General features: G+C 42.0%; 1 protein-coding gene across 4 annotated transcripts; it reads left to right on the forward strand.

The window, feature by feature from the left end:
* Positions 1-1,167: 1,167 nt before the first annotated feature.
* Positions 1,168-14,307, forward strand: glyr1 (glyoxylate reductase 1 homolog (Arabidopsis)). Of its 4 annotated transcripts, XM_076082129.1 has the most exons (17): positions 1,168-1,290; positions 3,868-3,904; positions 4,013-4,092; positions 4,186-4,324; positions 4,951-5,061; positions 6,238-6,321; positions 6,729-6,782; positions 7,257-7,307; positions 7,494-7,567; positions 7,771-7,870; positions 8,342-8,452; positions 8,541-8,642; positions 8,904-9,066; positions 10,771-10,950; positions 11,120-11,244; positions 13,448-13,528; positions 13,659-14,307. In XM_076082129.1, the coding sequence occupies exons 1-16, from the start codon at positions 1,253-1,255 to the stop codon at positions 13,520-13,522; spliced, it is 1,524 nt and encodes a 507-aa protein (XP_075938244.1). In that variant the 5' UTR covers positions 1,168-1,252; the 3' UTR covers positions 13,523-13,528; positions 13,659-14,307. The 4 variants fall into 4 exon arrangements, with proteins under 4 accessions (XP_075938244.1, XP_075938236.1, XP_075938253.1 ...); XM_076082121.1 differs by having other exon boundaries at positions 13,448-13,670; XM_076082138.1 differs by lacking the exons at positions 13,448-13,528; positions 13,659-14,307 and adding an exon at positions 13,047-13,389.
* Positions 14,308-15,398: the final 1,091 nt, after the last annotated feature.

Raw genomic sequence — 15,398 nt, forward strand, 5'->3', positions numbered from 1 at the left:
GTTACACAACATGGGTCCTGTTATCCTAGTATATTGTAATTTTAGCGTTCCATGGTTTGATTCCAGCCAGGGACCCTTGGTTGTATGTCTTTCCCCCGAGAAAAGTGCACTCACACACATATACTGATCTACTCTCAGAATAATTACTTCGACCAAAGGACCCATAAAGATGTCTCACTAGTTGGTGGCAGTAAGTCCTCTTTAAAAGAGCTGAAAGTAGAACCACCCAGACTACAGCTTGTTCAATCATAAGTTCAAATGTCAAATGTAATACAGTTTTTTTTTTTTTTTTACGATCGTTAAAATGCATTAGTCAAAACTAAAGTCACATTGTAAAAACTCTTCACACAGTCAGTGAAACAGAAGTATATGTTGGGTCTGTGCAGGAAGTATAATTCATTTTCTATTGTTCACGTTGTATATATGTGTAAAATATGATATCTGCGCAAAATATATACTTTTCCTGCACGTCCCCTCCTGCATGTCTCAGCAGCTCTGGGGTGCTGGAAAAATCTCCCACAGGAGGCGGGTCTGTGAAGCAGTTTAGCCAATTGCTGATTAAAGATATGAAGCTCCACAGTGTAGTAAGTGATACTCTACTGTGAATACATTCAGACTTCACCAACGTATTACACCCCACACTACACACAGACACACACACAAAGTCTACACCACAGTGTAGTAAATCATACTCTGCCACCTGGTGGTGGGACACAGGTATGGATGCTGGACTCGATAAATCCGCCAGCCTCACAGGAAGATGACCAGGGACGGAGACCAGGGACCAGAGACAGGGACCAGGGACCAGGGACAAAGACCAGGGATAGAGATCAGTCTCTCTATCTCTGTCTGTATTTGCAATGTTGTGTCGAAGATACAATACAGACAGGAACATCTTGAAGCAAAAAATGTGTGATGGGACGGAGGTGTACTTTGGAGGGTGTTCTTGCAGTGGACGACGAATGGCGTGAGTGCTGCAGGGCACTGTTGGGATTTCGTAAAGAAACGGGATTAGACCGTAGGATTTTTTTCAAAAATAAATATTATTATTATTGTTATCCTTTAGAACAGTGATGCAACTTGTACTCTGAAACTGCACACCCCGGTACAGTAGGTGGCGGTATGCACCTATTCAAGTTGGTTGCGATCTGCCAATCAAACTAGAGAAGAAGAAGAAGCGAGGAACATGTGATTAGTGGGTGTGTGTTGTCTTCTCCCCTCAGTCAGTGCGACGTTTTATTAAAGTTGTAAGATGGCGACGGTGCATCTGCGGATCGGGGATCTGGTGTGGTGAGATAACCTTTAAATATTGTCCAACGCTGTAGCCTCCAGTCCTGCTAAGTGGTCTTGCGTTGCATAAAGTAGTGATTGATTAATTCGTTTAAGGTTAATGTTTCATGTTGGTGTTAACGAAGCGGTAACGGAAGTGTTCGTGTTCTCGGTTAACGTTAGTTGGTAGTCAACCCAAACAAGTCGCTAGCCGAGCTGACTCAGCCAGCAGCCATCGTTAGCTGCTAGCTAGAGGACAAGCTACAGAAAAGGTTTAGACCGAAGAGAGAGAACTTTAGTTTATTTCAGAATACAGACCAGTATTTTTGTTTTGTCTTTCTCGCGCTGATTGGTTTATCTGTAAAGCTTCGACAAATAGTTTAAATGCTCATTGTTGTGGTCTCTGGCTATCGTTTCTAGCACTGCTGAAGCGGATATGTAGCTAACTGTTACTGTAGCTGGCTTCACATTGGCTCGTCTTCCGTGTTAACCGCTGCAGACAACTGTCGTTCATCTGTAGTGATGGACGAGTCCGCTTAGAGTCAGTCTGTGGCTCATTTCACCCACAGAGAGAATAACGTGAAGCTTTCGGTTTGTGTTTCTCGTGGTGGTATTATCAGCTCTGTAAGAGACCATATCTGTTCCATACGAGAGACTGTATGTTAGTAATACGCATTAACGTTACATAATATTCTATATCCCCATTACGCGATACATTTCCGTAAGAATATAACTTGACCAGACATTACTGGCAGCTTTCTGTAGTTGGCGACTATTGATGCTCGGTGGTACGATTACCCAACCCGAGCAGTAAGTGGTGTGTTGGTCAGCTGAGATGGAATTATGACATACAATGGAGTGTCTTTAACATGAAATAATATTAACAACTAATACTTGTATTTATGTAGTACTTTTCAAAACGGATTTGATTCACAAAACAATAAGAGCAGATAAATAAATCAAAACTAAAAACAATAAAATAGGCTATTAATACGTAACATCGCGGGACATACTAGTAACAATATAATAGTAAAATACTAAAGTGGTAAAACAAGGTGATAAAAATAAGTGTGTGTGTGTATATATATATATATATATATATATATATATATATATATATATATATATATATATATATATATATATATATATATATATATATATATATATATATATATATATATATATATATATATATATATATATATATATATATATATATTTATTTATTAGTGCTGGGCAACGATTACAATTTTTAATTGCATGATTGTTTTGCGATTAATCGCATTGTTATGCGCAAAGTTCAATAATTAATTCAAAAGTAGTGTATTGCTCACTTTTATTTTAAAAGTACTGCTATATGAACAAAAGGTCAATAACATTTGGTTTGTAAACACTTTAAACACAACAGGTTCTTGTTAGCAGCAGTATTCCCTTTACACAGTAGCAGTTCTATCTCTTCACTATCTGTGCTCAGTGTGTGACTGTATGTGAAACGTTCCACTGCTGTGCAACATGAATAACATGTTTCAGCACGTTTCATCTAAATGTCTGTGTTGTGTCTTCATGACAGTCAGAGCATGTGAATGCAGCTCTACTGTTCATCAATATAATGCTGTAACTCAGAGGTGATGATGGTGACCCAGCGATGTCCAGTAGTCTTCAGTGAGAGTAACAGCTGCTGCACGTTGTAACGCCGTGGCTTTAGTAGTCCTCTCCTTTAATACAACTCGTGTATTCTTCTTGTGATGGTGCGTCTTGAGGCTCATACGTGTCGTCATTCGTTGCGATCCTAAAGGTGCGTTCACACCAAACGCGACGCGAACGCACCTTGAGAACGTTCCTCAGACCGACATCTTCCACAATACTAACCGGCTGCAGTTTGTCTCCACTTCTCTGTAGCATTTGTTAGCTTGTCTTGCTTTAGTTTATCTATACTTCTCCCACACGCTGCATCAACGTAGTCTGCCGAAGACTTCCTCCACTGTTTGTTTGGGTGATTTGCTGCATCAACAGTGTGTATTGCATTTTTAAAAAACTGCGTTAACGCGCGATAAAATAATTGTCGGCATTAATTAATTAACGCGTTAAGTCGCCAAGCGGGCAACTGTGGCTAAGTGGAGAGCAGGGCCGTCCTTCAATCAGAGGATCAGCGGTTCGATCCCCGGCTCCGCTAGTCGTATGTCGATGTGTCCTTGAGCAAGACACTTAACCCCAGCTGTGCCTACGGTGTAGAAATGTGATAGAATCTGAATTGTAAGTCGTCTGCTAAATTAATGTAATGTAATATATTGTACTCTCTGTGCACATGCTTTGCCCCTGTATAAACGTATGTACCTCTACATACACATAAAAGTGGGACCGTATAAACCAACTTGAAACGATGTGTTTTTAAAAGTGGATACAGATGATCGTATCTCAACAGGAAGTGCATTCCACACTTTGGAAGTCCTGACAGCAAACGCCCGGTCCCCTCTGGTCACAGAAGTGGACCTGAGGAAGCGCCAGAATCATCAGATTCTTTGAGCGTGTTCTAATGTGTGTCGGTACTAGCAAGACAGACGTAGACCACGGCTAAATATATCCCTCTTCTTTCAGGGGGAAGCTTGGTCGTTACCCACCATGGCCAGGGAAGGTAAGGACTGAGAACATGCCAGCGGCTGGTTGGAGGCAAATTAGATTCAAACATCGGCATGACAAATGTTAGGATTATGTTGGATTACTATATTTATTTACATTTCAGGTCGTAAGCCCCCCCAAGGACTTGAAAAAGCCCAGAGGCAAAAAATGCCATTTTGTAAAATTCTTTGGAACTGAAGACCAGTAAGTATGGATAGTGAGCTTCCTGTTCTGACTCACCTGGCATGTACTTCTTCTTCAAATGTGTGAGAATTGTGTTTCTGTGTGTCTGTCCAGTGCCTGGATCAAAGTAGAACAGCTGAAGCCCTACCATGCCCACAAAGAAGACATGATCAAGATAAATAAAGGCAAGCGCTTCCAGCAGGCGGTCGACGCAGTGGAAGACTTCCTAAAGAAAGCAAAGGGGAAAGAACAGGTGAGGGGGGTGTCACATGTCACACGTCATACGACACACTTCATACAACACCAACACATGTCGTACAACACGGCTAGTTCAGAAAAAGAAACGGAAAATCACACACTTAATCTGTTAGCTAAATATTGCCTAATGTCCCCACTTACATCCCACATATGGAATGAGATAACAGAAGTCATATGTGTCTGAAAGATCTGATCTGAAATCTAGTGCTCATTGTGAAAGCTGCACAAGCTGTGACACATTTTCATTTAGTATAAAGTATAGTATTATTTAGTATAAATGCTGTTGTCACCACAGCAGAACCAAAACAAACACAGATGTGGACCCTACTTGTTTCCAGCACTGAAACTGATGGAATCAAATGAAGGATTACTGAAGTGAGACTTGCTTCACCAAGCCTCCTCATCGAATACTTCAGTGTTTATTCAGGTGGACACGTGGTCTCTGTTGAGGCCATCTGCCCTCCACAATGAGCACATCTGGGAAAGCAATGATCCTTCTGTTCACTGTGTGTAACCTGCTTATTTTAGAACCATCCTACATTCAAACCGTTGTCAGACTGCTGGGAAACGTCTTCAAATGCAGAAATAGCTGCACAAAATGATAATCTGTGTTTCTAACAGAACTCAGACGGCAAAGGAGACTCCAAGGGAAAGAAGTCCCCCAACAAGCCACTAAAGATACTGGAGGAGGATGATGAGGATCTCAGTGCCCTGAAGGACCCCTCTGAGAAGGTCGGTAGGATGCTGACAAGTTCAACCGTTGTCCTGTCAAGTTTTAGTTAGATAGAATTTTACTTCAAATATATGCCAATTAGAAAAGACAAACACACAAAATGAAGACTGGGAAAAAGTGATTCTAAAACCGCTCCTTTATGGCAGAAACTGTAGTCAGGATACTTTTGGTCAATGCTGAGCTCATTGACTTTGGAAACATTGTGCATATAGGAAGACATGTTGTACATGTTAAAGTTCAATCCATTAATCTGTGCACTTTGAGAGCAAAAGGCTAGATATTTACCCCTTTGCTCTAGAAACAATTTAATCACAAACTCATTGTTTGCATGGATATGAATGGTGTGGACAAAAAATTTTACACCCACAAAGCATGGTGAACAAGCACGGGGCCCCGTCCCTCCCTGCAGGCAGAGGGGGCCCAGCGAGTCGGGGAAGCAGTGAGGTCCTTCTGAGGGCGGCTGTAGAGCTCCCAGTCGAAGCGTCTGTCCTCGACACAGGACAGAGACAGCAGTGCGCTGGATTTATAACACAAGACATCGTGAAACACAATGTGGCGCACTAATAATTTTATATCGATGATCGTGGTTTTCTTTAATCACTGGAAGCCACAATCGTAATTGAAAGATTTATCGGCCAGCCCTACTAGTAAATGAGATCTGAGATCTGTAATTCTATTCACCTTCAAACACCTGGCATTAGCTTCCACCGCACAATCAATGTGAGGAAATTGTGTTGACTAAACCTGCTATGTGCATATAATGGTGCACAATTTAAAGTGATCCCACCCCTGCTAGATTGGTCTAGCAGGGGTGGGATCACTTTAAATTGTGCACCATTATATGCTGCAGTACTTGGGTACTGCAGCGTCATAATACAGTCGTACACTATGGATACTAGTAAGTAAGTGTTTCTATTGACATGCTGCAGCAGATGTATAAAGCCATCACATGGAACCAGCAGTATTTCAGGAAACGGTCGCTGTTAGGCAATATCATTGTATAATAAAGCCCCATATCTTTTAATTTGATCTCATTATTAGATAAAATGATTGATAAGTTGGATAATGTGAAATTGACGTCACACAATCCTCCACATCCCCCACTACAGCAGACACGGACCTCTACGGATTCACCGTTTGATTTAGAAAGGTGAATGTGTGTCTCTCTCCTTAAGGACCTAACTGACTCTGACCCCGAGCCGTCCACTCTTGAGAGGCTGGGGGCTGGACCTGGCTCAGGATTCAAATGGGAGAGCAGTGTAGGTGAACTCCTTCCCCACAAGCCTGCCTTGCCTTGCTGTTCTTCTACCTGACCTTTGGCTTTAATCACCAGCAACTGCAGACCTTTACTTTCTCACCTGTGTGGTGCTCACTCCTGACTCCTGAAACTGTCTCTGTATGTGGAGGCTCAAAGGGAGGCTGAGGTGTGATTCAGCTGACCCACAAATGTGTGACTTCTTCATCAGCTTCCTGCTTTCTAGGATTGACTGGTATTAATGAGTCACCCTGCTCTTCAGGACCACTTCTGACCACTCTGAATGTAATCTTAAACCTGTACCACCTCGTCTCTCTCTCACTGTGTGTGTGTGTGAGGAAACAGTGCACACCCATATTCGACGCATATGCAGAGAGAACGCTGTCACAATGAACTCTTCTTCTGTTGCAGTCTGTGAAGGACGACCCACATTTCCATCACTTCCTCCTCAGCCAGTCTGAGAAGGTAAGAGGAAGCACGCTCAGTATGCTGACATCTTCTTCACCCGATCAGAGGTTGGGTTCCACATCACTGATCTCGCCTGACAGTCGATCTGGGACTCTAGTCTTGTACCCCCCCCCCCCCCCCCCCCCCCCCATGTGGGCCTGTAGAAACAGTTCCACTGAAAAAGCCTTTTTCAGCCTGTAGGGTTTGCTTTCTGCATTCAGCATGTAATACCTATGGAATGCTAATCTCATTACGTTAGTGTTTGACTTAGTGATGCACCAATCAATCCAACACTAACACTATACACAACATTGCACTGATATTAAGCATGTGTGGCCTCGATGTGGCTCATCTGAATGAGATGTTTGTTCGTAGCTGTTGTTTGGTCACATAGTCACTGCATCTCTTAGTGTTGGCGTAGTCTGTTTGGCTTGAGACATGTTGACTCTAATGTGTAGAGTGTATTGTTCATCACTGACTGTTTCCTCACAGCCAGCATCATCAATGGAACCCATTAGCAAGCGGCTGAAGATCATTGAAGAGGTGAATATTAGTAAAACTAATGAGTCAATGTGTTCCAATTTTCATGTGTTTACATTAATGTTCATTTGACCGTCTACAGTCAGATTAGAAACTATTGTTTTCAATAACAACCTATCAGGAGATAGCAAAGCTAGTTGAGGCTTCTCGTGCAGTGTGAGAGTGACAGTGTTGCCTTTGATTGTGCAGGACTCGGGGTCCACATCTATCCAAGCAGCAGACAGCACAGCCATCAACGGCAGCATCACACCCACAGATAAAAGGTATTCACACATCCTCACGACTCCATTATCAAAACAACTCCATACGTGTACAGAGAAAACATTCACAAGCAGAACACTAGGCATGACTGTTATTGAGTTGAGCAATAAACTTAATAGAACTCGGACCACAGACGCAGAACTGCTCATGTTTCCTTTCAGTGTTGGCGTGCTCATGTTTGTTCTTTTTGGACTTTGCTCTTCAGGATAGGGTTCCTGGGTCTGGGGCTGATGGGTAGCGGTATCGTTTCCAACCTGTTGAAAATGGGTCATGTTGTCACAGTGTGGAACCGCACAGCAGAAAAGGTACTGCAGTCACTGTCCCTCTAAGATTATTACTGATCTTGTGTCTAATGAACGAGTGACCATCAGTGATAATCTCTTCCTGCTGATGTTCAGTGTCTTCACATTTGGTATAAATAATGGAAACAAAGTCAAATATTATTAAGCACATATAATTTATATCAAGTGTAGGTCACAGTTTGAAAGTGTTGGAGTGAAAACTAATGTGGCTCAAGGACGTAGAACCTGGAGCACAAGATCCACATATGTTGGAAGTGATTATGTTTGACATTAGAATCTTTTAAGATTAAGAGTTTACCAAAAAATCAGTTCTGCAATAAATATGTCACCAATCAGCGTTACATGAAGTGTACCAGAGGTTGGCCACACTGATCTGATTGCTAATAAAAGATTGGATGCATATGTTGGCTAACTCTAGAAGTACCTGTGTTGGCACGCTGACGATGACTCAGAGATGTCTCCTTTGTGTTCCAGTGCGACCTGTTCGTCCAGGAGGGGGCCAGGTTAGGCCGGACTCCTGCTGAGGTGGCTTCCACGTGTGATATCACTTTCTCCTGTGTCTCTGACCCAAAAGCTGCCAGGGATGTGAGTACTAGCTCCAGTTAATGGCTCCCTGTGGATGTGAGAGTCATTGGTAGAAAACACACTTGTCTTTGTCTTTGTGGCTCTCTAGTTGGTTTTGGGGGCCAGTGGAGTGCTGCAGGGAATCAGGCCAGGCAAATGCTACGTAGAGATGTCCACTGTCGACCCCGAGACCATCACAGAACTCTCCAAGGTAAACGTAACACAACACACCTACACACCAGAGCAGCCACAGTCCTTGTAAAGTCCTATCTTATATTAAGTACACCGTAAAGAATCATGCACTATTGAAATGGGCATGGTTTCCTAGCTTTTTACCATCAGGAATGCTCCTAAACCTTCAAAGTGATTGTGGCTTTTCTCCATCTGACATATATACAGTAGTAGCAGCTACCTTTATTGGAGTAGTATAAACAGTGCTGTATTAAATTGTTACTCCATGTTTGAATGTCAGGTGATCACATCACGAGGCGGCCGTTTCCTGGAGGCCCCGGTGGCAGGAAGCCAGCAGCTCTCCAACGATGGGATGCTGGTCATCCTGGCAGCCGGCGACAGGACGGTCTACGAGGATTGCAGCAGCTGCTTCCAGGCCATGGGCAAGACCTCCTTCTTCCTGGGTACGTAGGGGTCACGGTGCACTGTTAGATACTCTCACAATAGTTCTATCAAAGATTAACTTGAACGACTTCTTAGCTATTTCTTGGCTCTGTGCTGTTGCCAGGCAACCAGCCGAGACTCTAGGTAGTTACTGATCTCTGCCAAGAAATGGCTTCGCTCACTCCCTTCTGTGAAATGGTGAATTTTCATTTTTACACTTTGTTTTCTGTAGGGATTAAACACATGAGACGGTAATGTTGTGAGATGTTTTTAGAGGTGCATTTTGTTCCAGTCGACGGAGCCAGGCTAGCTGACACTACCTGTTTCCTGACTTTGTGCTAAGCTAAGCTAACCAGCTGCTGGCTTCAGATCTTCTTTAACTCTCTGCAAGAAAACAAATCAGTGATTCAAACTGATTGTTTAAGGTAATGAGGTAGACCAGGGGTCACCAACCTTTTTGAAACTGAGAGCTACTTCAAGGGTACTGAGTAGTACGAAGGGCTACTTATTTGATACAAACTTCCTGAATAACAAAGTTGCACAGATCACCTTAATAATAATAATTTATGTGAAGAGACTGTCTGATCACATGTCAATGTTAATTATTCCTCACAATAATTATTAACAATGATGTGTATTTTGTTCAAAATCACACCAGTTATATTTTTGTACAAATTATCACTTCTAACATTTTTTAGGAAATCATTAACTGTCATATCTTCAAATCATGTCTCGTTTGTACCACTACCTTTGTAACATGTTTGAACAAATCATGAACTCTGTCCCATGTTTATACAAATTATCAGTTATGTAAGATAAAAAAAAATCAACTCTTTCACATGTTTAAATGAATCCTATTACATTAGTACTAATCACCACATTTTGGGAAGTCTGTGTCAACTTTGCATTGCGCAATGAAGCCTGCATGCCGGCCTGTAGTCTGTAGTCACCGACACCAGCTTTTTTCTGGGTACCTTTTTATCCACGAAGAAACTAGTAAAAAGTCTTGTCTATAGCCGAGGGGGGGATCCAACCCTCCGAGACACGCGAGCGTCTTTGGTCGCCTGCGTTCAAACCTCTAGTCTGGGCATTTTCGATCGTACTGCGTTGCCTCGCCTCTACCCCCGCCACCCACGAGTTGTTGCCCCGCGGCCTGTTCCGAGGACTGACGGACCTGACGACGGGGTGCGCTCGCGGCGGCGCGTCCGGTGCCAACGGGAAGCGCCCGCCATTCGAAACCTGAAAACCTAGTGCGGTGCGGCGGCCTCTTCCTTTTAAAATATACATGAATGCGTTTTTGATTAAAAAAAAGAACAGAAACTACAATTTTTAGACGGAGCTCCATGGGGACCTAGTGCTATTTTTAGAACATGCCTTGCGGGCGACTCGCATGGTCCCTGCGGGCGACCAGGTGCCCGCGGGGTAGATTGTACACCTTTGAATGGTGTAGGTGAAACTCTCCAGTGTCTTGCCAGTGAATGACTTTGATAGAATTTGCCATTTCAGATTTGAGTCTCCCCTCTGGTTTCTGTTTAAGGATACTTGAGCTGCCAGATGGCATCAAATGGTGTCATTTATTGTTAGAACTTCAACTGTAAGTTCTCTGCTCTGTGGTGACCCAGCATGAGAAAAAGGCAAATTTGAATTAGACATGGACACTGAGGATGACTGTCAGTGGAGACTGTTGCTTATGTGTCTACAAATGCGTCTGTATGTGTTTTCAGGGGAAGCAGGCAATGCAGCGAGGATGATGCTGATCCTCAACATGGTGCAGGGCAGCTTCATGGCCACCATTGCAGAGGGGCTGACCCTGGCCCAGGCCACAGGCCAATCACAGCAGACCTTCCTGGACATCCTGTGCCAGGGCCAGATGGCAAGCACCTTTGTGGACCAGAAATGCCAAAGTAAGTCAGTGTTTGAAGACATCCTTCCACTTACCTGGACCGTGCTCACTAGTTGTCTTTCGTCATTTCTCTCAATCTTACATGGTCAAGTTTTGAGTCAGTCAGTTTCAACCACAAATGTAGTATATGTGTGAAGGCTAATACAAACCTTTCTTCCTGCCTCGTCCAGATATTTTACAGGGCAACTTTAAGCCAGACTACTATTTGAAACATATTCAGAAGGACCTGAGGCTGGCCATCTCCATGGGCGACATGGCCAACCATCCAACCCCAATGGCTGCAGCGGCCAATGAGGTACAATTCAGGATTGTTACTTTTGTACTGAAAACCTTTTTTTACTGTGAACTGTGATCAAAGTACTGCCTGGCTCTTGGTACGCATGAGTACATTCCACATGCTGCCATAGAAATCCAATGGATCCATTAGTTAACATCAGCGTCTTTAGGAGCTTCATGGCCCAAACCACCACTAATAGAACATTAGGCTGACTTGCCTGCTAAGTGCATCATTCATCAGTAGAACAGAACATGTGTGTTGATCTTCACAGAGGTCTGAAATGGCAAACAGCTTAATGTCCTCTTTTAGTCTTTACTTCAGCACCATGCTGTCGTTGTAATAAATCCGATCACTTTCCCGCTATTGTGGCAAGGCTAAGGACTCAGACACACACACACACACACACACACACACACACCATCTGACTGGCTATTAAAACCTGTGCCTTTCAATAGGCTTTGTAGCAAATGTTTGGAAATGTAGTTTGTAGAAAATGATTAATAATAACTTTATTTATATATCACCTTTAAAGACAGTTTACAAAGGGCTTATAATAGATGTCTTCCTTCAGTGGAATGTGCAGCATGATTAGTTTGAGCCACGACACAGTGAACATTTAGTTTTTATGTATCCTATAAAACAATCCAAACGATGGAGAATATCTCCCAACCTTTATATCCACTGAATCAGAATCCCTTATTATTCTATCTAGGTAAACCCTATATGATTGGATAAGGCTTATCCAATCATATAGGGTTTACCTAGATAGAATAATTCAAATGTTCACCTCAGTCTTTTGTAGCTCCAACATGAAATTGAGATGAGCAGTATAATGTATGAAATATGAATAAAACGTATCTGATACAGTCAGTGAATACCTGCAGCCTCCTGTACGCCACCAGCTGCTGATCTGATTCCTCAAATGATGCATGGGAGGTGATCAGTGGATCATCTCTTATACGAATGGTCACTCACAAACAATGGTTGTGTGAATACAGACACCAGCTGCAGAGAGCACTTCAACCAGACATGTTAGTGTGGTGCTGATCTACTGTCTCCAGGGATGTTTTTTGTTTTAACTGGCAGAAGTGACAGCACAGGCTAAACATCAGAAGCTGCGTTTGAATGTTTGTACTCTTTGCCATGAGGAGAGAATATTTGAATCCAGGTGTAGTTTTTGTCGACTAAAATCAAAATTAAACAAACCATAATCAAACGCCACTGATGTACCGTGGTCGGTATTTTTACGCAGCCAGAAGAGAGTGGATTGTCAAAGCAGGATTCCGATTTTCGTATTTATTAAATAAAGCAAACAAAACTAACTAACTAACAAAAAGAACAAAGAAAACTCCTGTCGCGCTGTCTCTCCTGTCCTGGTAAAAACTATATGCCCACCCCGGTGCATGCTGGTCCTATCCTTCTACGCATGCTTGCTTGCATGCATGCATGCAAGCAAGCCCACAGTAATTACCCAAAAAACAATATAACTAAACAAATTACTATTAAAGAGAAAAAAATAATCTTAATATATCAAACATCTACAATAATTAAACAATACTACTTATAAATGAAATAACAAAATACAATATCAAATAAATAGCTCCAACACCAGGTATTCTGCCAAGTGTTAACTGGTAGTTCTGAGAATGCAGAATTCATCATGATGTTACATTATCAGCTTGTCTAGAGGAAACTGGTGCACGGAGACATTTGTCCTTTTATAAAGATGTTAACAGTATGATGGGGTGTAATGAACAATGTTTCCCCATTGAAGGTCGAGAAGTGGGTTTTTTCCATTCCAGCCATTGTGTGTTTTATCAGTGTACAAGAGATGCCTTGTTTACCTCATTGAGAATGTCTTTCATGCACCTGCAGTAATGCTGAATCATTGCTAACAATAAATGAATGAATGCTAAAATGGGACGACTGTGGCTCAGTGGTAGAGCGGGTCGCTCCCCGGCCCTTCCAGTCCATGTCGATGTGTCCTTGGTCAAGACACTTAACCCCAATCAGTGTGTGACTGTTATAGTCCTGATGGTACCTTACATGGTAGCCCTGTCATCAGTGTATGAATGGGTGAATGATGACATGTAGAGTTAAAGAGCTTTGAGTGGTCAGAAGACTAGAAAAGAGAGAAACAAGTACAGTCCATTTACTATTTACAGTAACAAGAGTGAAGCATGTGCATTACAACTGAAACTGTTGTGCTGTTACTTTGCAGGTGTACAAGAGGGCTAAGGCACTGGACCAGTCAGACAATGATATCTCTGCAGTCTACAGGGCCTACATTCACTAGAGCGAGGTGGGACCTATCCTCCGGACCACACAGTCTTTAATCCCTTCTTATTTCTCCCTTGTCATGTAATGAGTTTTTTAAATTTTATTTTAAATTCCAGTGTTTTTTTTCTTCATTTTGCCACTTTTCATTTCAGCTGCCCACAAGTCATGGGGTTGTTATTCCTTTGGTAGAGGCAACTGTGAGCATTGCACTGACTGTACTGGGGATAGATGCTGTGCTCCAGATGAGGTTGTACTACTGCAGTTTGGTTTCTGACAACTGAAATATGGTGGAAGAGATGCAGAGCGAGGCTGAGGGGTCCACAGCCACTGTGAACAGCAGGGTGTCCAGCTCAAGCCAGAGAAAATGCTGTCTGCTTTTGTGGACGCATAAACCCAAAATATTTTTTGTTGTTCATGTGCAAAGTATATTCAATTAAGTGTGATCTTTGCTTTTCTTTTAAAATGTCCAGAATTCCATGAGAGAAAAGAACATGCCACTGCATTGCCTTAATGTTGTAACCCCTGAAGTCTCAATCCCAGTATTTATTTGTGTTTCTTTCTAGGTCTTCTTGCTGCAGTTTGGCCATGGCTTGTTGCTTTATTTGACAAGATGATTTATGCTTTTGCGTTATTCATTTTTCTTGAATAGGTTAAAGACAGAGCAACAGATGTGTTGAGGCCTTAAAATGCAGTAATAATTGATAGTTCTCATCAAGGCTTGAGATTTACACATTTGAAACTCTTCGTTCTTGTGTTTGGAAGAGTTCTCATTTACACTTTAAAAAAAAAAACTATATATATATATATATATATATATATATATATATATATATATATATATATATATATATATATATATATATATATATATATATATATATATAAAAAAATCTCTCTAAACTTTTTGAGTTCCATTTGAACTGAACTTCATAATTCTGCCCTAACATCAGTGGTGTTTTTACCTGGTAGTTAGAGAGTGTAGACCATCATGAGACACGATTAGAAACCAAGCTAATGAAAGAGCTGCAGGTGAGTTAGTGGCTCTGGACAGGTTCATTCCCTAACAAGACTGAAACTGAACCTGTAGAATAAATACAACCTCTTGAGCTCCACAGTCAGTAGCTGGCTTTAGTTGGAATGTAATTATTGATGCGCTGTTGCATCACTCTAACCCTAACACACACACACCTCTCCCTACAGTTAAACTGTTTGGGTAAATATGGAAATTAAGTAATTAATGTCAACATGGACTCTGTCTTATTATTTATTTTTTTACAGCAGGTGGTCACATGCTGGCTGATGTTCACTCTGAAGTAGAGGTCTTCACAAGTTCACTCTTGAGTAAAGCTGACCGATAAGTTGGCCACATAAACCTCTATAAGGTCATTGTGTACGTGTGCTGATGCCTAACGGATACTAAAGACCAACCATACGTTTGAGGTCACGTAGAGATCGTGTCCTTACATTGAGTTGGTTTGTACACTAAAATGTCCCATTCATGTAGTCATACCCTACATAAGGATGCAGATGCAAATGACAATGTCCAACATATGCAACATAACATTGGCACGGTTGTGCATACTCAACCAGAGGTGTCGTATATTGGAGAAGGTGAAAGTGCAGAATTCTTATAGCTGTCCGAGTTGTGATAGAAGAGGACCGCTTTAATCTGTTGAGTCTTCATTCCACCACTGGAAACAGATCAAACACCACGTGTGAAGTCATAGCTCAAGGCTTCTGTCTTAGCTTATTTGTAGAGTACGTTTTGGGTTTTATGTCGTGTTCATTTCCTTTTAGATATGACCAATCTTACAACAACTCCTTAGTGCAAGAAGGATGTGGGTATTATTTTGGGGCTCTTATCTGTTCCACATGGTGAGGAAGTACGTGCA

This window comes from Anarhichas minor, unplaced genomic scaffold (assembly GCF_050575085.1).
Source record: "Anarhichas minor isolate MPS153535 unplaced genomic scaffold, ASM5057508v1 ptg000007l, whole genome shotgun sequence".
Taxonomy (NCBI): Eukaryota; Metazoa; Chordata; class Actinopteri; order Perciformes; family Anarhichadidae; genus Anarhichas; species Anarhichas minor.